The sequence below is a fragment of the Canis lupus genome, chromosome 28 (genome assembly GCF_048164855.1).
Source record: "Canis lupus baileyi chromosome 28, mCanLup2.hap1, whole genome shotgun sequence".
NCBI classification, from domain to species: domain Eukaryota; kingdom Metazoa; phylum Chordata; class Mammalia; order Carnivora; family Canidae; genus Canis; species Canis lupus.
The window spans coordinates 22225631-22249601 of record NC_132865.1 but is presented as its reverse complement, the minus strand read 5'-3'; the positions used below and the strand labels follow the sequence as shown (position 1 = coordinate 22249601).

Sequence of the window (23971 nt, the reverse complement as noted above, 5' to 3'; positions counted from 1 at the left end):
CTTTCTAGTAAAAAATATTCCTCTTGAAACCCGTAACTCCTCACTCCTCTTATCCTCAGTTGGATTCCCAAACACCCCTCTATTTTCCAAATGCTCGAGTTTTCCCAACTCAAATATGGAGCCATTAACTAAAGACCATGATTTGCATTATGTGGACAGATACTGACTGTACTAAAACCATGATTTCAAAATTAACAAGCAATTCTTGATAACATGAAGTTTCCGGGAAATTAAACTTAGATTTCTTCAAAACAGACTACTTCCTTATCAACCTTTTTACACATAATCTCTTTAGAAGCTAACCTGATAGGACTCTTCTCTCACATAAAAATGCTGTCTTCTATTTTCAACTTTGATAAAATATCTAATGAATAGTAATAGCTACTATTCATGGCATGGCTCCTGCAAACCAAGCATGGAACTAAAGTCATGATACACATTATTAGTTAATTTAATTCTCAGGGTAACAAAATGAGCTCTGTTTTACAGAAAGGACCCAAGTTCTGAGAAGTTAAATCTGCCCGAGGTTACCCAGTGTGCAAGCTGCAGAGCCCTAACGTGAATATGGATCCCTTTAGCTATAGCATCTAATGCTTCTACAGTATATTTATATTGATTTTTCATTTTGGCTAGTAATACAGTATCCGTTACTGCTTTGTCAATTTCTTGGTAAATCTGCTCACATTTTCTCAATATATTTACACAAAAGGTTTAACAGGTTCTACTGCAAAAAAATCAACTTCTCTATTATTCTAACACAAATACTCTAATTCTATAGTTGTATCACTTTTGAGATTCAGTAACAATTATTTTAAAAAACTAAATAAAATTAATTTTGTCAGGTTTTTCCAATATGTAGATAGCATGAATTCAAATCCTAAAACTTCAACATATGGTAAGAGAAATGTACAACTTGCACAAACTTCCCTCTTCTGTGTATTACTTTAACATTCTCTTTTGAACTATAAACTTCTATTTAGATCTCTGTTAGGTCTATTTAGATTTATAAATTTTACAGATTTACGTAGAGGCAAAAATCCACTTGCTATTAAAAAAAAATAACTGACATGGAGCGCCTGGGTGGCTCTGTCGAATAAGTATTTCAGTCTCGATTTTGGCTCAGGTCAAGACCTCAGGGTTGGGAGACCGAGCCCAATGGCTGGCTCCTCGCTCAGTGGAGAGTCTGCGTGCTCCTCCCCGCTGCTGCCTCCCACCCCCAATTAAACAAATAAAATAAAATCTTAAAAAAAAAAAAAATCGTTGACAGGTGAGGCAAGGTATAGATGGTGAACTTCCCTAGAAATATGCTAAGAGATTGTGAAATCTTTTACATAAAAGTAAAGTTACACCATTTCTAAGTATCAGGATTTCTGATTTACATTCCATTTCATTCAAAACATTGCAAATATACCCTGCAGGTTATATTATTCTTAAATTATATTTTTAAAGTCAGGAATTCTTACCATGTGGAGATGGGTTATAACAAGTTTTACAAAACTGTTAAATAGGCTGTACATATACAGGTATTACTTCTAATATCAAAACAGAAAGTACATATAAATACAAAATTCAAAAAGTGAGTCCAAATGTTTAGAATTGTATTCTTCATATCATACAGTCATAGAGTACTTTAAACAGTCATCAGATGCAGTCACACCATATTATCTGATCCTTGTAACACGACAACGGCTGTGAGAATACTACAGGTGCTGTTATTTCCTTACATTGAAAAACTGAGGCTTAGACTTGGGTCACCCAATAGGTAAGTAGCTCAGGGCCAGCCTAAAAAACGTGGGACATTTGTTAGTTCTTTTCTACCTTCTTTTCGACCATATCTACTACCTCGTTAGCAGTGGATTAAGTGGAATAAATGACACTGCCAGGAATTAAAAGCATCTGTCTAGATCCAGAAAAGCCTATTAGAAGAGAAACAAAGCAAACTAAAATGTTATACTACCTAATAACATTTATAAAACCCACAGGGACTCCAGTTAAAAATTCTATTCGTTATATAAAAATTAGTGAAAGGGAATAAAGGGAAAGGAGAGAAAATGAGTGAAAATATCAGTGAGGGTGACAGAACATGAGACACCTAACTTTGGGAAATGAACAAGGGGTAGTGGAAAGGGAGGTGGGCGGGGGGGTTGGGGTGACTGGGTGACGGGCACTGAGCGGGGGCACTTGTCGGGATGAGCACTGGGTGTTATGCCATATGTTGGCAAGGAAAGGGAGGTGGGTGGGGGGGTTGGGGTGACTGGGTGACCGGCACTGAGGGGGGGGGCACTTGGCGGGATGAGCACTGGGTGTTATGCCATATGTTGGCAAATTGAACTCCAATAAAAAAAAGAAAAATCAGGAATACGTAGTTAATACAGCCACCCCCCCAAAAAAAAAATTCTACTCATTTTATTCATTAAAAATCGTATTCGGCTGTCACTGGCTGCCGCATTCTACTGGTTTTTCTTTTTTTTTTTTAATATTTTTTTTATTTATTTATGATAGTCATACAGAGAGAGAGAGAGAGGCAGAGACACAGGCAGAGGGAGAAGCAGGCTCCATGCACCGGGAGCCCGACGTGGGATTCGATCTCGGGTCTCCAGGATCGCGCCCTGGCCCAAAGGCAGGCGCCAAACCGCTGCGCCACCCAGGGTTCCCCTACTGGTTTTTCTTAAGAATTTTTAACCCCCCCCCCCCCCCAAAAAAAGAATTTTTAACCCAACTCATCCAATAAATGTTTTTTTAAGCACCTACTATGTACCAGGTGCTATTCTGGGCACTACAAACAGAGTAATAAAACTTCAAAGCCTCTGGCCTCACTGAAGTTACATCCCAGGAGGAGGGAGACAAGGAATACATAAGTAAAATAATTAGTGTAGGGGATCCCTGGGTGGCTCAGCGGTTTTAGCGCCTGCCTCTGGCCCAGGGCGCGATCCTGGAGTCCCAGGATCGAGTCCCGCGTCGGGCTCCCTGCATGGAGCCTGCTTCTCCCTCTGCCTGTGTCTCTGCCTCTTTCTTTCTCTGCGTCTATCATGAGTAAATAAATAAATAAATCTTAAAAAAATAATTAGTGTATCTGATGGGGGCACAGCGTCTATACACAGAAACATTAAAAAGGAAAAGATCAGGAATGGGGCGTGTGTACCGAGGAGCGAGGGAAAGAAAACCCGTAGGATGCTCCGTACACGTTCACCTTGCAAAGTTTATCACCCACATTCAACAGCTGTGAAAGAAGTCATCAAAATACGAGATCTGTGGGAAGAGAATTTACACACTCCTGACATATTTCCATCGTCTCCTACTTGTCGGAACGAAAAGAGAATCGCTCAGGCTTCTTGGCACGGCTGTTGAGAAGCTGGATTCACGGCTCAGACCCTGTGGCTTCACGGGAAACGCGAGAGCACGGCAAAAAAGGAAAAAAAAGAAAAAAAAAAAAAAAAGAAAGAAAAGTTCGCGAAGTGGCGGTAGCGCCGGTGGGGGAGAAGAGTGCAGACAATCGGGCGCGCCGGACTCGTGGCGACCGCCCGCGGCCCGCGGCCACCGCCCTGCACGGAGGGAGCGGGCGCCCGCGGCGTGTGCCCCGCGCGCATCCCAGCCGGGGCCTCCGGGGACCCCCGCCCGCCCGCGAGGCCCGGCCTGCTCGGGTCTCCAGCCCTCGCCGGCCCCACGCACTCGGCGCCCGCCCGCCCGCAGCCAGCTCGTCAGCTCGTCAGCTCGTCAGCTCCGGGGCCGCCCCCGCCGCCGCCGGCCCCTCGCCGGCTGCCACGTAACCCTTCGCGGGAACCAGGAACTGCGCGGCGCGGCCGACGTGAGGGGCCGCGGACCGGCCGGGGGCGGGGGCGGGGTGTGCGCGGCGGCCCGGGGGGCGGCCAGGCCTGCCGGGGCTCGGCATCCCGGGGCGGGCGCGGGGCGCGGGGCGCGGCGGGGCCGGGCAGGGCCGGGCAGGGCAGGGCAGGGCAGGCCCGCACCTCCCCCCGTCCCGGGCCGAGGCGCCGAGGCCGGCAGCCGGGGGAGGCGCGGGCGGGCGGGCGGGCGGTTGAGGCGCGGGGCGGACTCACCTCGAACATGAGCCCCAGCAGGAAGACCATCGCCACACAGGAGACGATGTCCGCGTGATTCTGCAGGATGAATTCGTGGCTCAGGACCGGGGGGCTCTTGGTGCTCTTCTTGCGAATCGCCATGGCGAGGCCGCCGCCCGTGCCTGCAGGTGCTCGTCCCCGGCGCCGCTCTCCAGCTGCTCACAGACTGGCTGCCGCCGCCGCCGCCGCCGCCTCCCCCTGGCTGCTCCTCACCGCCCCGCCGCTGCCGCTCGCTGGGGCTTCACTTCCCATCCCACAGCCAGTACGCAGCCGCCGGGGCCGCCCGGAAAAAAAAAAAAAAAAAAAAAAAAAAAAAGGGGAAAAAAAAAAAAAAGAGGCAAGCCCACAGCGGGGGTGAGCATGCGCACCAGGGAGACGGCGCTCGCTCGTGCCGGGGTCGCCCCTGCGAGCCCACAGCGCCCCCTGGGGACCGGAGGCCGTCGGCCCACGGCCGGCCTGGGTGGGGAATCGCAGCGGCGCGCCCACCGCTCCGCTCGGCAGCTCGGCTCCTGGGCTCCGCCGTGGAGGTTGGGAGTCGTTTGAGGCGCGAGCTTCCTGCGCGTAGTTAACAGGCGGGGGCCGCGGGGGGCCGCGTGCTGTGGCGTGCGTGGCCCCGGCGTCCCCTCGCGCCCTCCTGGCCACGCTGAGCCGGGGTGTCCCTGGTGAGCCAGAAGCGCCATCGAGGGAACCCAAACCTATGGCTGCAGCCTAACTACACAAGGGCAAGGTGCATTCTTCAGGTTTGGCATCTCAAAAGTCAACTTCAGGGTTATTTTAAACACTCTTGGGGACTTAAAAAGCAACGGCAACAAAACAACCCTAGAAAACAAACACCAAAACTATCTGTTTAAAGCTTGAACTACTTTCTGGAAAACACACACACACACACACAAAAACACTTCCTACACTTCCTACTCAGCCTCATCCATCCATCCCCATCCCTCCCTGCGTCTCACCGAAGACAGCCAGGATTAGTTTGGGTTTACTTGCTTGATACTTATTAACAACACTTCTTAGTAATCTAGAGAGCTTGTTAAAAAAAAAAAAAAAAAGAAAAGAAAAGAAAACGGTTTGTGGACGAGACAGATCTTCCTCTCTCATCTTTCTGCCTAGACCAAGACTGCTTTGTATTCCTTCTCTTAAATTGCACCACTGTTTACCCATTTGCCAAACCTAGAAACCAGTCATTCTGGACTGATACCTTCCAGCATCCTTCCACTTCCGAACTATCATCACACTCGGGTAATTTTAACCCCCCCCCCCCCCCTTACCACTGACAGCCTCGGGGAGGGACTTGCATTTTGCCTACGATTTTACGACTCCGCCGAACTGCAGAGTGGTTTAAGACGATGGGTTTTTGAGTCAGACTTCTGTCGCTTATTACCCTGAATGACGGTGGACAAGTTACTTGACCTCTAATGAGACTCGATTTCCTTCTTTATTTATCTCTTCATTTATTCAAAGAATATTGAGCGTCTACCCATATGCTAGGCATTGGGGATACCGAACTGAACAAAAATGTCAAATTAGCCTGTTCTTAGGAGCTTTCATTCTAGTGAAGGGAGAGGATCTTTAAACAGGGTTTAAAAAGTGAAACATGTTGGGCAGCCCCGGTGGCTCCGCGGCTTAGCGCCGCCTTCAGACCGGGGCGTGATCCTGGAGACCCGGGATCGAGTCCCACGTCGTGCTCCCTGCACGGAGCCTGCTTGTGTCTCTGCCTCTCTCTCTCTCTCTCTCTGTGTGTGTCTCTCATGAATAATAGTAAAAAAAAAAAAAAAAACCAAAAGTGAAACGTTAAATTGAGATGAGGGTCCTGGAGAAAAATAAAGCAAAGGGAATAGGGAAAACATGGAGAAGTTACATTTACCTGAAGGAGGCAGGGGACCAAGCCACGCAGCTGTCATCCATAAAGAGGAGACGATTGTAATTAAGTGCGATGCAAATTACATGAGATGATTCCAGGAAAGTGCTTAGTAGAGAGTTAGGGCTTTCTACATATTCGCTCTTACTCTTCTCCTTTCTGGTCAAATGATTACTAGTTTCACTTACCTCCAAATCACCTTTCAGTTTTTACATCAGAATGATGCATCTAACAGGTTCAACATTTTTTGTGGCTTTCCTTTTCCTTCATGGAAGGCTAGCAGAACTAAATAGCTCTTCATGATTTGGCCCCTGCCTACCCAGACAGGCTCAAACCCAATCTCTTAGTGCAACATTTCCAACTCCACATACTATATATTGTAGATCACGCCCTCTTCCCATGCTCCCGACAGTTTTATGCCTGCTGCTCCTTCTGTCTGGAATGTTTTCTCCTGTCCTCTGCATACACCCAGCGCACTCCCACTGTTCCTTCAAGTCTCATTCATGCGTGATTTTCTTGAAACCTTTGCTGACTTCTATGACTGATCTAGGCATTCTGTCTCTTGGGATTCAACCGTATTTTTTTAAAAAAAAACAAATTTTAAAATTGGAAGTTAAAATTTTAAATTTTTTATAATTTATATCACAGAGTTCACCCATTTCAAGTGTATGGTTTGGTTGTTTTTAGTACATTAACAAAGTTGCACAGCTATCCCCATATTCTAACTTTAGAGCATTTTTATCATCCTCCAAAAAATCCTGTGCGCATTACCACTCACTCTCCATTTTCCCTCGCAGGCTTGGCAGCCCTTGGCAACCACTGATCTTTCTGTCTCTCTAGATTTGCCTGTTCTGGCATTTCATATATATAGAATTGTGGACTTTTGTGACTGGTTTCTTTCACTTGAGATAAGTGAGGGTTTTGATGTTCATCCATATTATAGCATGAATCAGTATTTCGTTCCTTTTTATGTGCAAAAATAATATCCATCATATGGATATATCACACCTTATTTATCCATTTATCAGTTGATAGGCATTCAGTTTATTTCCACCTTTTGATGATCGTGAGCAATGCTGCTGTGAGCCTTAGTGTATAAGTTTTATATGGACTCTTGTTTTCAATTCTTTTGGGTATATATCTAGAATTGCTGGTCATATGGCAACTTTATGTTTTACTTTTTGAGGAATTGTCAGACTGATTTTCAAAGGGGCTGCACCATTTTACAATCCCACTAGCAATGTCCGAGGATTCCAGTTTCTACTCATCCTTGCCAGCATTTGTTATTTTCTGTTTGTTTACTTTTCTCCATCCCAATGAGTTATGTGTCTTATTGTGTCTTAGACTTGCATTTCCCTACTAATGCTGTTGATTAGTAGTCTTTTCATGTGATCACTAGCCATTTGTATATTTTTGGAGAAATGTCTCTTCAAATCCTTTGCTTATATATGTTGGGTTATTTTTCTAAAAAATTTATTGAGTTAGGAGTTTTTAAAATATATTCCAGATACATGTCCCTTATCAGATACATGATTGGAAAATATTTTCTCTCAGTCTATTTGTCTTTCTGTTTTCTTGATGGTGTCCTTTGAAGCACAAAAGTTTTTAATTTTGATGAAGCCCAATTTATCTGTTCTCTTTTATCACTTTTTCTTTATGTCCTAAGAAATCATTGCTTAATGCAAGAAGACAGTGATTTACTCCTGCATTTTTTTCTAAGAACTTAATAGTTTTAGCTTTTACATTTAAGTCTATGATAATTCAGTTGTATTTTGTACATCTTCTGATTGCATCTGTTTTCTCAGTAAAATATGAACTGAAATCATCAGGAGTGGGTATAGTACAATGGAGTTTGAAGAGAGGATGGTGTAAAACTGTGGGAGGGTGAATGGATTGGGGGAACATAATCAAACAGCAGAGCCTCCTTGAGACTTGGGGACATAAATTCTAATTGAGACTTGTCTCCAGTCACACCCCATGCTTGGATCCAGGGGAAGAGGAGGCAGAGAGCTGGGTTTTGCCAAGCCAGTATGACAGAGGGGCAAGGATGTTGAGGATATATGCAGATGAGGGCAGGGCTAATGGAGTGAATGCTGTGAGGGGTGGTTGTGCTCTAATCCTCTATTACCCTCCAGCCTACAATCCACCCTTTTCTGCTGTAAAAGGCAAACCTCTGCAGACTGCACCCCTGAGGCTCCCTTGCCCTCTGACTTCTCATTGAGTTTGGCCAAGGGAAGGCACTAGCCAAAAGTCAGAGGAGAGTTTTGGGGATTTATTGTTCCTTGATTCCTCCTTGCCTTACTTCTTCTGGCAGTGGCTGTGTTTTCCTGTGGTCATAGCCCCTTTCAGATAGCCTTTTTCTCACTGTTCCAGCTCTTCCTGGGCTCTTCAGGCTGTTGGTGGTCATGGCTTCCCACATTCCTAATCATTGGGAACTTTGTTCCCCCCACCTGCCCACTTCTCTGTGAACAGGCCCTTCATTAAACACTCTCCAGCTAAATCCTTCTGAACATGCCATCTATTTCTTGCCAGTTCTCTGACAGATGCAGAGGACAGAGAAACAGTGCTAGGGCCTCTGAATGGGGGGGTGCCCATGGGGTTGAGGATAGTTAGAGTGAGACTCATTTGTTGAGAAGGAAGGGGTAGGGGAGTGAGATGCTGAGAGTGAGTTGTGCAGTCATTGGCCATGAAATGGTAAGGGCACGATGAAGGGAGGGTGTGCTGTGGTGGATGGAGGAGGAATGCAGCAGAAGTGAGGAGTTAAGCTTAATAGTTTAAGGCTAGGGTGCCACACTTCACATGGAAGTTCAGTCACCAAGAATGACTGAAGGGATAGGATGGGAAGGGAGCCAGGGAATGAGCCAGGTGCTAACGTCTGACATAAATGAAGAGGAGTCAGAGTTTAGTAGCTGATTGCCACAGGGGGATAGTGGGTGGTATATTTGGAGGGCATGGGCTTCCAAAAGAGCTGGCATTTTTCAGCAAGGGAGGAAAACTGTCATCAACCATAAGGCTCATGAAAAACACCCACTCCACCCCTGGGCTCTGTGGTATGTAAGGAGTGGGAGGGAAGAAACAGCCACCTCTTGACAAGGCATGAAGGAAAGCAGGTTTCAGTTTTCAGTTAGAGCTGTAGCCAGGTTTCTTAGTATGAAGGTGAAGAAGATATTCAGTAAGTGGTAGAAGGTGTGGAGGATTTGGCAGATGACACAGCTGGGGCCCTAGGGGGTAAAGTAGAAGGGTTGAGAGGCCAGGAGGGTGGCTTTTAGTTGAAATCATTAAAGGGATGAATAGAGTCATTTGGGGAAGAGAAGTTGGAGACAGTGGATGACACTGGAGGTTTGCTTCTAGAGGGTACCAAGGTAGAAAATGTTCTAATTCATAGTGGAATTATCCTGATGATCTTTTAAGGAGAAGCAGGGAATCTCTTCTAATTTTAACTTCCTTTTTAGGATTGATAAGAAGGGGTGACTGCCATTGAATCCTCTCAGGGTGGGTCATGGTAGTGGGGAAAGTGGTCTTACCAAGGTCCTTGGGGCTCTGGAGGCTTCTTTTAAACACACTGGGTGCTCAGGTATGTCCCACCCTGGAGGCCATCGTGTGTTCAGCACAGTGCTGATTGCAGTACTGCATGGTGTACAGTAACCACATTCTGGATAAGTGACTTTTTGGCAAATGTAGCTTTGGCCCTCAAATCTTGGGGTACTCAGGATATGTTCAATGATTTAGAAAAGGACAAAAGGCAGATTATAAAATCTTTGGCACAGGGTTACTCTAGTTAGAAATATGAAAGAAACAGAAAGAGTATCTTTGCCCTAGAAGGGGTTATCTCTAGTTGGCCATCTAAGACCTATATGAGGATGAAAAACTTGTGAGATGATGTGAGAGTAAAATGCAAGAAGGTGCCTGATAAAAGTGAGAACGAAAATGGGACTGTGATATTTCAACCTCTCCTAGATGCCAAAAGGATGAAGAGTGAGGAGCTATTTGTTGCATGCGCACCGCATGCCTACCACATCCTACCGGTATTTTGCTTTCACACAGGTTGTAGCATTTAGTCTTCACAAAAACCTTATGAAATAGGTGTTACAATTATAATTTAAAAATGGGGAAACTGAGGCTGAGAGAGGTTAAGTAATTTGCCCCAAATCACAAGGCTAGTAATTTGTTTGCTAAACTCATTTTTTTTTTTTTTTTTTTTTTTAGAGATTTGTTTGCGAGAGAGAGAGAGAGAGCCTGTGCACAAGCAGTGTGGAGGGGCAGAGGGACCAGTAGATGCAGACTTCCTGCTGAGCCGGGAGCCCGATGCAAGACTCAGTCCCAGAGCTCTGGGATCATGATCTGATCTGAAGGCAGATGCTTAACCGACTGAGCCACCCAGGTGCCCTGCTAAACTCATTCTTATTTCATGTAAGTACTCCTCCAGGAGCTTCACTTCCCAGGAAGATGCTCAACTTCTAGAGAGCAATGAGTATCAACCTAATCCATTCCAGGGGATAATTCTGTCCTGATAGAAACACAGCACATTTCTTTTTTTGAAAGCAGGTCATTGATCTGTTTACATGCCATTGTTACATCATTTACAGTAAGTTTTTAAAATATAAAATTCCATTCATATTGTACGGAAGAAATTATTTATTTATATATTTTTAAAGATTTTATTTATTCATGAGAGACAGAGAGAGAGAGAGAGGCAGAGACAAGGCACAGGCTCCATACAGGGAGCCCAACGTGGGACTGGATCCCCAGTCTCCAGGATCATGCCCTGGGCCGAAGGCGGTGCTAAACCGATGAGCCACCCAGGCTGCCTTATTTTTTTTTCTTAAAAGATTTTATTTATTTATTCATGAGAGACACACAGAGAGAGGCAGAAACATAGGCAAAGGAGAAAGCAGGCTCCATGCAGGAAGCCCGATGTGGGACTCGATCCCAGGACTCCGGGATCATGCCCTGAATCAAAGGCAGACTCTCAACCGCTGAGCCACCGAGGCATCCCAAGAAATTATATTTCTATGAGGAAGCAAATTCACTCCATTAATAGTTGGAGATTATGTAATTTCCTTGAGTATAAATTTTACTGCTCTGGAAACTGTAAGCCAAATTTATAATGCAGTGTTGCTGCTAGTAGGAAAGCCTGGCAAGAGACGACACATCCACCTGGAGGATATGGCCATTGAGGGAGAGCTGGCTGGTAATGGTTATGAAAGTCTGTGACCCACCTAGACTATTCCTGTGTGCCACCAGGGCTAGAACTGTGATCTTCTGACTCTAGAAGCTTGAGGGACTCAGCGTAGACTTTCTCTCTTTTGTTATTTTTTTAATTTAAATTCAATTAACCAACATATAATACATCATTAGTTTCAGATGACTTTCTCTCCTTTAGCCTATAGCTTATTCCACTTTATTTAATCTTGCTTTATTTAACACATCAAGGGCCTGAATCAAAGCTTCTCTGGTAGAAGAGAGATCAGTTTCAGAGAGGGGTGCAAAGTGAAGATATGGAAATGAGAATGTAAATGCTTCCAATAAGTTTAACTTTGAAGAGGAAGAGAGAGCAGAATATGTAACTAAAGAGGAAAAAATGAGTCGATTAGGTTTTGTGTTTGCTTTTTTTTTTTAAGATTTTATTTATTTGAGAGAGAGAGAGAACACACGCACAAGCCCACAAGCCCAGGGAGGAGCAGAGGGACAGGGAGAAGCAGACTTCCCATTGAGCAGGGATCCCAATGCTGGGCTCCATTCTAAGACCCTGAGATCATGACCTGAGCCAAAGGCAGACACATAACTGTCTGAGCCACCCAGGTGCCCCTTGCATTTGCTTTTGAATGATGTGACAACTGCGCATGTTTAGATGACAAGAGGGAAGGATGAGAGGGAGAGGCTGAAGACACTGGAGAGATGGGAAGAGGTGGGAATGATGGACTGAGGTCTCTGTGGTTTGGGATCTACCAGAACATAAGTAGAGGATTACATTTACATAGAAGGGGACACCAGTTTTCACACTGAAAGGAAGGAGAAGAGGTCAGTAGAGACAAGGCAGTCATGGCCATGAATGGAGGTTCTCCCACACGGGTGATGAGATCAGGAGAGGAGCAAGGAAGACTGGGAGCCAGAATCCTTTTCTGGATGAATGAATGAATGAGGAGACTAATGGCAGTAAGGGTGGAGGGAAAGATGGCTGAAGGAGCAGGGGTTTCTCAGGAGTAGGGTGGCACTGTAATGGTTTGGAAAGGGAGGGGATTGTCAGCCGCACCTAAGAGAGCTGAAGGAAATTGGTAGTTTGAAGGGAGGGCTATGATAGAGTCATAGCAATTGGTGAAGGGAATGTTTGGTGTAACAGTTGAGGATGTAGGGGAGTTTGTTTGTAATGGAATGGATTATGTTAGTCATGATTTTCTCAGTTGCAAGTGACTGAAAAGAAGATATATTGGGCTAAAAGTTAACAGAGTGAAAAAAAAAAAAAGCTTCGGGAACTGGAGTGCATTGTGGATCTTAGAAACTAGAACCAGGGGCACCTGGATGACTCAGTAGTTGAGCATCTGCCTTTGGCTCAGGTTGTGATTCCAAGGTCCTGGGAGCGAATCCCACATCAGGCTCCATGCCGGGAGCCTTCTTCTCTTTCTGCCTGTGTCTCTGCCTCTCTCTGTGTGTCTTTCAGGAATAAATAAATAAAAATCTTAAAAAAAGAAAGATACTAGAACCAGGCATTTGACATCATAGGGACGCTCAGCATATCTCCTTTTTTTTCCTGTCTTTTGTTTCAGCTTGCTTCATTCTTCCCTTACAAGGTAAATGGACTGTATTTACACGGCAGAGAACATGGCCACTTGGAAGTTCTGTCAGAATAATCCCAAAGAGATACCTAGACTCATCTGGCTTGGGAGCATGATCACTGGGTCAATTTTTGGTCACTCATTTTGGTCACGGGCTTTTCCCTGTGGCGAGGGTGAGTTAATTAGTAGGTGTGGAAAAAGGGGTGTTGGACAAATAAGAATGAACCACCACAGGAACTCCAGGGAACATGGTGTATAAGTTCTAGGGGTAGAGGAACAGCAGGAAGTGGTTAGATCAGGGGAGAAAAATCCAGCAGCAGCATGAATATGAGTGAATGAGAGTAAGAGAGGATGGAGTGACTTGTGTTTGAGGCAATGGCTGAGGATTCTGGGGGTGTCTTTGGCAGACACAGAAGAGAGGGTCTTAGTTTGGAATTTGTTATGCTTTTAGGAGGGTCCTAGTTCTCAGGAACAGACAGGAAGATGGTAGTAGGTAAGCGGTTCCTGGGGAGAGTGTCACATGCAAATCATAGCAGCAGACTTGGGGGATTCTTCATAAAATAATTGGACAATTACATCTGCCAGGGAGGCCACCTAGTAGGTCACTCTCACTTGAGAATGAACTAATGAAAGCATCTTACTGTGCAAAATGCTTTCCTAAGGGGTCTCTAACATTAGAAGGCCTTCTGCTTCAGGGAATTTGTGACTAGTTGAACTGAGTTGATATCTTGTAGCCATCAAAAATGGTTGATGGCTTGGTGCCTAGTAGAATCAAGGTCCTGGGGTGGTAGCCAAGGATCCTTTGGACCTGTTTCCTTATTTTAATCAGCCTGTGTGCTCTAAGACAAAACTTACAGCACAGATGAGAACAACCAAAAAGTATGTAATTTGTTGCAGCTTCCCAGGTGCTGTTGATGTACATTAATTCTAACCTCATTTCAACCTAGAACCCAGTGTTCTTCCTACTTAAAATAAGGAAACAGAGGTTCAGCAAAATAGCTTAAGATTTTACAAACATTAGATTTTAATTCCCAAGATGAAGAATGTGTATTTTACTTTATAAAATATCATAATCTGGGATCCCTGGGTGGCGCTGCGGTTTAGCGCCTGCCTTTGGCCCAGGGCGCGATCCTGGAGACCCGGGATTGAATCCCACGTCGGGCTCCCGGTGCAAGGAGCCTGCTTCTCCCTCTGTCTGTGTCTCTGCCTCTCTCTCTCTCTCTGTGACTATCATAAATAAATAAAAATTAAAAAAAATCATAATCTTATGCAAGATTTTACTAGAGAATAAATTGTTTTGTGGAGATTAATTGGTATAAATCAAAGTGAAATAATAAGTGAATATTCTGTTAACAATAACAACAAAATAATATAAACTAATATTTATTGGGTACCAACCACTGTGCTAAACACTATGGATAATTAATACTCATAACAACTAATTGAGTTAGGTACTGTTATCATTTGTTTTCTATAGATGAAGAATTGATTGTACAAATACTATTTTTTTAAAGATTTTATTTATTCATGAGAGACACAGAGAGAGAGGCAGAGACACAGGCAGAGGGAGAAGCAGGTTCCATGCAGGGAGCCCCATGTGGGACTCTCTCCCAGGACTCCAGGATCACGCCCTGGGCCGAAGGCAGGCGCTAAACTGCTGAGCCACTCAGGGATCCCTGGACAAATACTATTTCTAAACCATTACCAGTATGACCATTACCATGATGAATAGAAACAAGAATAGGTTATATAGGGGGAAATCAGTTAGTAGTTTATTTTGGTTTGAGGCATAAGCACTGAGCATGGGGAAAGAGAAAGGGCTCTGTCCCTGAGACTGTGGCAAATGTTTAGTTTTGTCCCTGTGAAACAAGTCACTTTTATTCCCTAGGCAATTTTTCGCTCCTTCTGAGTATCACTCATAACCACTGGCATTTTCTTTGGTTTTCAGATTGCATCTACATCTTCAAATTACAGCACAAATACTGCTCTGCTAAGTGGAGTGAGAATTAATAGACCTGAGTGACCAAGGACTAATTCAGCTTGAGGTGTAGAAGAATGGTGATGCTATTTACCCAAAGGGTAAGTTGGGAGAGGATAGTAATCAGGAATGTGAAACTGTGGATTGCATTGAGTTTCTACACATTGATGTGTGGTCTTTGGGAGACAGCCAAATGAAGAGTTTCTGCAGTTAGCAAAGGATTTAGGCCTGGGGCTTTGGTGAATGATTCAAGCTCAAGCATACATCTGGAAATTGTTCAGCATGATAATAGTTAACACCACTAAAATGGATTAGATCTTTGAGGTGGTAAATAAAAGAAGAACAATGTTATTTAGTCTTGGGAGTACCCATAGCAATAGGCTGAAAGGGGATTGGGAGCTTAATTATGTATATGGCATTTAATAACAATGATTTTCAGAGTGTTTTTCAAACAGTAATTTCCTGTGAAGCCTCCATAAAACCTGGACTGAATGATGAAATTTTTAAATTCTATAATCCTAATAACTGATTTATTTTAGGCTTAAATGCTCTTGCAAGGAATGTGCTGGTCCAAAGGACAATGTTATTATAAACTATTTCCTCTGAAGTTGAAATTCATTAAAAAAATACTGAGACAAGTAATAAAATGGGAGAAAGAAAAGGAGAATAATTATATTAATGAACTGAATTCTGGGGTGCCTGGTGCCTCAGTTGGTTAAGCCTCTGACTCCTGATTTCAGCTCAGGTCATGATCTCAGAGTTGTGAGATAGAGCAAGTTGGGCTCTCACCAGGAGTCTTTATGGGATTCTCTCTCTCCCTCTGCCTCTTCTCCCTTCTTAAATAAATAAGTCTTTAAAAAAAAGGAACTGTGGGCAGCCTGGGTGGCTCAGCGGTTTAGCACTGCCTTCAGCCTAGGGTGTGATCCTGGAGACCCGGGTTGGAGTCCCACATTGGGCTCCCTGCATGGAGCCTGCTTCTCTCTCTGCCTGTGTCTCTGCCTCTTTCTCTCTTTCTCTCTCTCTCTCTCTCAAATAAATAAATAAATAAATAAATATTAAAAAAAAAAAGGAACTGTATTCCAAGAAAAATGGATTCAAGACTAGGTTCCAGGAAGTCAAGGGAAAAAGTGATCATGGTGAATTATCTATAGACATCATCCCATGCACAGTTTTTGAACATGGTCAATTATTAGTATCCCATGGATCCTCTCTCTCCTGGAGATTCTCATGAATGGGTCTTACATGGAATCTGGGAAGCTGTGTATGTTTAAAAATTTCCCCAGGTGATTTAGATGGTCAGCCAAATTGGACAAAAACTAGTCTAATAAAGGAAACATACCAGTTCACAGGAGAGAAAACCTTTTATCTAGTTCTGAAATCTGAAAGGGGTTTTGTTCCATGGATACCAAAGAACATTGACTAATAAAATAGACAATGTTCTCAATAGCATTAAAAAGACACCTGAGATTTTGTGTATATCTCATGCTAACCTTTGACAAATAAACACAAACAACACAATACTAATTAGAATTCTGTTGATGTAGGAAAAGAATGATCTGAGTTGAGAGAAAAAATTGTATTCCTTGGTCCTCTTTAGAAATTCTGATTCAGTAAATTTGAGTAGGGCCCAGAAATGTGCATTTGAAATATTCAAGTGTCCCAGTTGATAGGAACGCAAGTTGTCCAAGAGTACATTATGTGTTGAGAGGATGGATGGCTAATGGTGCTCCTGGGAGTTTCAGGTTTAGATATAAAATCTTGAGATGTACCATTTGTGACAGACATTTTTACATTTTTCTGAAAACTGATTTTAGAGGAAGGAGTCTGGATTATTTTTTTCCACAAAATCTGCTGGGAAGACTTCTGTGGTACAAAACCAGAGAGCTTCTGTTAGTGAAAATTCTTCAGCCCTTGGGAAAATGTGAAAAGCATAGGTTGCCTCATTATGACTCAAGATTAGCTGTCAATCTCACTCTTAAAGGAGGAAATGGATACAGAATGGATTAAAATCTCATGGAATCATAGCAACAAACATGGGAACACTAATTGGTCTTTTGGTAGAGATGCACCTTCTTCCAACAGAAGTACCAAAGATATCATGGTATTAAGTATATTCATGCACAAAATAAGGTCATATACATGTTATAGCCTGCTTGTTGCAGCCTAACTTAGATTTGGAAGCCTCCAATTTGGAAAAATATTTTCTTCAGGAGAGTGCTTCTTTGGGGTCATGAGCCACCCCACAGCTCTTAAAAACACTAGCAAACATAAGTGAGAGGCTCTGTCATATGTTAGCTTTCCTGCAGATTTTGTCATGGGTAACTTAACTGACCATAGAGAAAGGGTTAGCTGAGGTCTCTGAGAGAGGCAGTCTTTTCCTTTTTACATTGGCTAGTTACTGAATCCAAAATTCAGTTTAGATCTCAATAGGAGAAACTCGAACTATGCTAGATCTTTAATTCTGTACTATATAATGACTGGAATACAAAGTTGGGATCTACCATACAGCTATAAATAGCACTCTGCTGGATTCGGGTGACCTCGGGTCTAGTTATCTTTAGATGGTTTTCATACTGCGGTGAGACTTTAAAGGCCACAGACAACCTCCTTTGACTCCAGTTCATCTTAATTCTCCAGGTTCTCCAGGATACTCAGTGCAGGATTTCCTCTTAGGGAAAACTTTATGTTTGAGATTTGTATCCACTAAGGAACATGAACTTGAAGATTCTTATTCTTCGGGCTAAGAGAACTGCAAATAAGCACGTATCTCTCATTGCTTCCAATGCCCGATCATTTTTGCAGGAGAAAATTCTGTGACAAAAGTGTTTGCTCCATTGGACTAAAAGAGTTGGAACTCACCCATTGCATAGTATCAGTATTTTGACATTAGTTTAAAAAAATGTTTAGTTTGGGATCCCTGGGTGGCGCAGCGGTTTGGCGCCTGCCTTTGGCCCAGGGCGCGATCCTGGAGACCCGGGATCGAATCCCACATCAGGCTCCCGGTGCATGGAGCCTGCTTCTCCCTCTGCCTGTGTCTCTGCCTCCCTCTCTCTCTCTGTGTGACTATCATAAATAAATAAAAATTAAAAAAAATGTTTAGTTTATATCAAACCATTTACTTAATTTAAATATTAAATAGTACTAACAGGAAAACCATCTCCCAATTTCTTTTTGTTTCTGAGATGCTTTTTCTGGCATTAGTAAAATGCTTATTTTTCTATTTTCTGATGAGTCAATTTTAGACTTTATTGACTTTTTGTTATCTGAGGTGATTTAGCATTCTCAATCCCCTGTTTCTTTTCCTCTTATTATTCTAGAACATAATTTCTAGTGTTTACATTATTGTCTATGAAAAATTGCAGTGACAGATACTATTCTCTAATCATTCCTTCCTAGCGTAGCTTTGGTTTTTTGGAATCCAATGATTGCCTCCTTTTCCCTCCACAGTATAGTTTTCTTCTAACTGATCATTATTTCAGTTGTTCACCTAGAGCTGTTGTATCACTACCAGTTTTTTCCTCCCAAAGGCTCAAACATCACAGATAACCAGTCAGTTCCCTTTTCCCCTCTGGAGAGCTCGCTCTGAGCCCCCACTTCCTCTTACTCCAATTGAGAGCAGGTTTTGGGCACACCTCTGTCTTAGAACTCACTTTTGACATTTTTCTATGTTGGATTAACTGTTTTAATTGTGTGTCTTTCTTTTTCTTGTTCTTCTGGAGTACCTTATCCGGCAGTTCCTTAGAAGTGCATGGCAGATATACTTTTTGAGACCTTGCGTTCACATGATTGGTTGGTTGGTTATAAACTTCTAGGACAAATAATTTACTCTCTCAGATTTTTATTTTTATCTATTTATTTTTTAAAAAGATTTTTTATTTATTCATAGGGACATAGAAAGAGAGAGGCAGGGACACAGGCAGAGGGAGAAGCAGGCTCCATGCAGGGAGCCTGACGTGGGACTCGATCCCAGGTCTCCAGGATCACGCCCTGGGCTGCAGGCGGCGCTAAACCACTGCGCCAACAGGGCTGCCCTCTCAGATTTTTTAAAAAAGATTTTATTTATTCATGAGAGATGCGCAGAGAGAGAGGCAGAGATATAGGCAAGGGAGAAGCAGGCTCCCTCTGGGGAGCCTAAGGCGAGACTCAATCTCAGGACTCCGGGATCATATCTTAAGCAGAAGGTAGACACTCAAACACTGAGCCACCCAGGTTTGCTGCTATTTTCAGTTTTTTTTTTTTCTGGAACCCCTATTACCTTCTGGTTTCCTCCCAAAGTCTTCTATGTTTCCCTTCTGTTTTCTATTTTTGTTTTGTTTTGTTTTCCAAAGACTTTCTCAACTTTGTTTCCCAAAATTTATCTTTATTTTGGTTATAATTTTCACTTCCTAAGGCTTTAGAGCTGTTTTTCATAGTATCCTATTCTGGTTTTATAAATTATAATACCTTATGTCACCTAAGAATCCTAGTAATTAAAATATTTTTCTTACACTGACTTTTCTCCCTATTCTTATTTTTTTTCATTTCGATGAACTTTGGATTTGTTTATATTAAGAGATATTGATTGGAAACTATATATGTGTGGGTAGGTATATGGGAGGGTTTGTCAAATAGTAGGCTTCACGTAGGGAGATGCGGACGTTGTTGTAGAACTGACATAATATAAATGTATGTAAAGGTTTTTTTTTTGTTGTTGTCTGTATCATTCACTTTCTCTGGGGATGAAATTGCCAATCTCCTACCTAGCATTCGTCTACTTGGAAGCCACTGTTCTGGGAACAGGTAAGGAAGGAAAGGAGACTGGAAGTTTACTGTCCTTTCACTTAATTTTTTTCCTGCCTTTCGCTTCCAAGAATAGACTTTAGTTTCTTTTTTGGGGTAGCAGTTGCCTGGCTGTGTAGCACTCGGGTATGTTGCACATATAAGCTTTCAACAATCCCACTTTTAGAACAGAGCACTGCCCCCACCTTCTGTAGCACCTGGTGCTTCTAAGTCCTAACTTTTCAAGGGGTTGTTAGGGTGAATTGGCTTTCATCCCTCCTACAGCAATTTTAGGCTATAGTTTATCACTACCCTGGCTCTATCTGCAGTCTTCCAAAATTTGGTTAGAATCTGTGCAATCCCCTATTGTACTGTCTTCTCTATTTCTCTATTTTTTTTATATCTATAACTCTGTATACTTAGTATGTATTTTTTTTAATTGGGTCTTAGAAAGGAGTAGCAATAAACATGTGGTAAATCTGCCACAAATAGTACTAAATAGAATTACATTTTCAAAGAAAAATGCTTAATGTTTTTTGAAACTGCCTATAATGTTAATGGATTTTAATGTGGATTTGTTGAGGATTCAGGATTTTAGCATTTATGAGCAAGCTTTCAGGATAAAATGGTAATATGCAATAATCATACAATATTGTTGAGAATTTAGTGTTATATAATCCAATAATGGGTAAAATAAGCATAAACAGCACATAAAATAAGAGTCTTCATTTAATACTATTGACTTTTTTTTTTTTTTTGCTGCTGTAACACCTTTGTCCTAGTGATATTCTATCCTTGATCAAGCTTTCTTATAGTTTTGGTATCTTTCCAGATATATTTTCTGCATACATAAATAAATATACATATCTATCTCACATCTGTTCTCCATTTTAATTCCAAATGTTTCAGAAGCCCCAGCACCAAGGAGGCTGGAACTAAGACTTTCACAATCAATATTTTATTTTATTTATTTTATTTTATTTTATTTTATTTTATTTTATTATTTTATTTTATTTTATTTATTTTTTAAAAATATTTTATTTATTCATAGAGACAGAGGGAGAGAGGGGCAGAGACACAGGCAGAGGGAGAAGCAGGCTCCATACAGGAAGCCTGATGTGGAACTCGATCCCGGGTCTCCAGGATCATACCTGGCTGCAGGCGGCGCTAAACCGCTGTGCCACCAGGGCTGCCCACAATCAATATTTTAAATACTGAAATATTTTTCTATCAAAGCAAAGTCCCCCCCCGCCCCCCCCCCCCCCCCCGGTGATTTTGGGAAAAGGACTGATTATGGTACATTTTCCTGCTCCAACAATTCCTGGAAGTTGGTAGCAAGTTTCATGCTGACCCACACTCTGGTCAGCACAGAGGGACCTGCAAGGGAAGGGACACTAATGTGTAGTATTGGCAGGATTAAGAAACACCTGCACTTGAGTCTTTTCTCATTTTCTTCAGGATTTTAGCTTCCCTGCTACTAGCCAACTTTACTGACTTTTTCTTGAAGTAACAATCTGCAAGTATGAAAACACTCCCAAATAACTTAAAAACACTCAAAAATATCTCACAGAAATATACAGAAAAGATTCAGTTTGCATAGAGTTGGTCCAGTCATTCTGTGAGCTACTGTAGTGAACTTTTATATACATTGGAAGGAAAGGAAAGCTATTCAGTAAGGAGTCAATATTGCTCCAGAATATTCTTGTGACTCTTTTTTATCGCAGAACAGACCTCATCCACTCTGGCCACAGGGGTAGGCATGTGACTAAAGCTGGGCCAAATATAGTACATCATGTTCTGTAGATCACAGAGACTGGCCTAAGGACTGGGTAATGAGCCAGTGTTAAGTCATTGAGTCCTTCCCCTAGGATTTTTCAAACGGAAGCTGAAAGAACCAGTTTTGCCTGCTGGTTATGGAGTGGTTAGTATCATGAGCCCAGAGCTGCCTGTAGCTGTGTCCCTTGCCAGGTAAAGAAGCCAGGGTCTCTGACCCACCAAAAAAAGAGAAATAGAAATGAGAGGTTTGGGGTTGTATTGTGAACTCTTGAGTGAACAGAAACTGTGCAAGCAGAAGCTCTGAGTAATCCAAAACTACTGGGTATACTGAATGGAGGGTAAAGTAATTGGCTGATATGATAGAAACAAAGAATGAAATCACCATAATGGTTGGGAACAAACTCTTGTTTTGAAAGAGGCAACAAAATACTACTAAAACTGCTCTGGACTGCTTACCTTTCTAATCCCTAAATTATGCATACTCCAGCCTGTGTGAAGCACGGCTGCATGACAGTCTATTGGTTCATGTGAAATTTCTCTGTTCCCTTATTTCTATGACCTCAACCCACATTATACTGTCTAGCTATATAACTTATTCCCCAACCATGTGACACTCTACCATATCTCTTGTTTATGTGCATATACTGTTTTTTTTTCTAACTGGAACAATTCTTCTCATGTCCTAAGCATCCCTAACTTCTTTACCTGGATATCACTTACTCATCTTTGGAGACTGAGATCAGGCTCCTCTAAGCCTTCTATAACCCCAGTCAAATTTAATGGTACTTCGTATTTTGACTGTGCATCTCCACAATTAGAATATAAGCTTCTTTTAGAGTAGAGATACTGTTTTGTTCCCTTTTGGGTCCCCAGTGCCTGATGCAGTACCCAGCACAAAGCAGATACTTAATGAATGCATTGTTTTTTGTTACAGGTCAGTTGCCTAGACTCGTTAAAAAAAACAGAAAATCTAAGGGCCTCCCATTATCATCCCTCCTCCAATAGACCCACTTGCAGTTGTGCCATGGTACTTTAAAAAGGCAACAATTACATGGCTTTGTGCAGATTTCTTCAGTTCAGAGTGCCCTCCTCATCCCTGTCCTCTAACTCCTTCCAAGAACAGAAGCAGGGCGACCAGAGTTACGGGCTATTGCAGTTGTCCATGCAAGAGAGGATGATGGCTTAAGGACTAAGAAGTATTGGTGGAGTAAACGATAGAGATAAATTCTAGAGTTGGAACAGTAAGTACTTGGTGAAGAACTGGATAGGAAATGAGGGATGGGGGCATATCAAATTCTATGGTTTAATCAATTGGTGTTTTATTCAGAGATAGGAAAGAATGGAGGAGATGCAAGTTAAGAGTAACTAAACACTTACATACATAATCAGCTTTCTTGTCTAAATTTTGCTGATAAATGCTATACTTAGGGAAATACTGATTTTTTTGGTTTTTGGTGGCGGTGTTGGGGAAAATACTTATGGTTATTTTTAAATTTACAACTTTAACTATTTTTAAGTATACTGTTCAGTGGCATTAAGTACATTCACATTGTTTTATATGTAATCATGACCACTATCCATTTCCAGAACTTTTTTCATTTTCCCAAACTGAAATTCCTTGCCTGCTAAACACTAACTCCCCATTTCTCCCTCTATCCCAGTCCCTGGCATCCACCATTTTACTTTTTGTCTATGTACTTAAAATAAGGAGAATTATATAGTATTTGTCCTTTTGTACTGGCTTATATCACTTAGAATAATGTCTTCAAGTTTCATCCATATTGTAGCATGTATCAGAATCTCCTTCCTTTTTAAGACTGAATAATATTCCATTGTCTGTATAGACACCATTTTATTTATCCATTCATCCTTCAATGGACACTTGGGTTGTTTTCACCTTTGGCTATCTTATAAATAACACTACCATGAACCTAGGTGTGCAAATGTCTGTTCCAGTCCGAGTTTTCAATTCTTTTGGGTATATATCAGAAGTGGAATTGCTGGATATATGGTAATTCTATGTTGAATTTTGAAGGAACCACCATAGTATTTTCCATAGCAGCTGTACCATTTTACATTCCCACCAGTAATGCACAAGGGTTCCAATTTTTCCATATCCTCCCCAACACTTTTATTTTATTAATATTTTTCTGATAAAGCCATCCTAATGGGCACGAAGTGGTATCTCATTGTGGTTTTAATTTGCACTTCCCTAGTGATTAGTGACACTGAGCATATTTTCATGTGCTTATTGGCCATCTGTATATATTACTAGGAGAAATGTATATTTAAGTCCTTTGCCTATTTTTGAATGGAGTTATTTTTGTTGTTGAGTTCAATTTATTTTGTAATATGAAGTGGTTTCAGGAACACAACAAGTCTCTGAGGCATGAAAACAAGTGTTAATGATGGTATGAAAATGTTAGGGACCTTGGGAAAAGGGATAGGAAGAGGTGAGGATGTGAAAGAAAGTTCAAAAAAATTTTTAAAGTTTTACCTTTAGTAAAGATTAAAAAAAGGACATTCTCCGGATTCTGAGCTCATTTTAATATTATACTTTGGCAATCTTTCAAGTTAAATAAGCATTGCTGGGCTACCCTGAGAACCTAATCACTATTTAAGAATACTACTTGTATTAAAAATGCTGTCTTATAAATCCTCTAATTAAAAATTTTTTTGGTATATAATTCATATATATACTAATGACTGTTAATTCATATATATATATATAGTAATGACTTTTATACAC

At 42.0% G+C, this 23971-nt stretch overlaps 2 protein-coding genes across 5 annotated transcripts in view; one reads left to right on the top strand and one right to left on the bottom strand.

Annotated features, from left to right (window-relative positions):
* TRAM1 (translocation associated membrane protein 1) overlaps positions 1–4433 on the bottom strand; it is a 34275-nt gene extending 29842 nt beyond the window's left edge. For 2 of the 3 annotated variants that reach the window (XM_072804267.1, XM_072804268.1), the window contains exon 1: positions 4056–4433. In XM_072804267.1, coding sequence (XP_072660368.1) covers positions 4056–4178 — 123 coding nt within the window. In that variant the 5' untranslated portion in view covers positions 4179–4433. The remainder of the gene's footprint in view (positions 1–4055) is intronic. The other variant, XM_072804269.1, reaches the window with a different exon arrangement.
* A 5717-nt stretch (positions 4434–10150) lies between these two features.
* XKR9 (XK related 9) overlaps positions 10151–23971 on the top strand; it is a 236409-nt gene continuing 222588 nt past the window's right edge. The window contains exons 1-3 of one of the 2 annotated variants that reach the window (XM_072804272.1): positions 10151–10347; positions 12702–12883; positions 14659–14789. The gene's annotated coding sequence lies outside the window, so the exon portion shown is untranslated. The remainder of the gene's footprint in view (positions 10348–12701; positions 12884–14658; positions 14790–23971) is intronic. The other variant, XM_072804273.1, reaches the window with a different exon arrangement.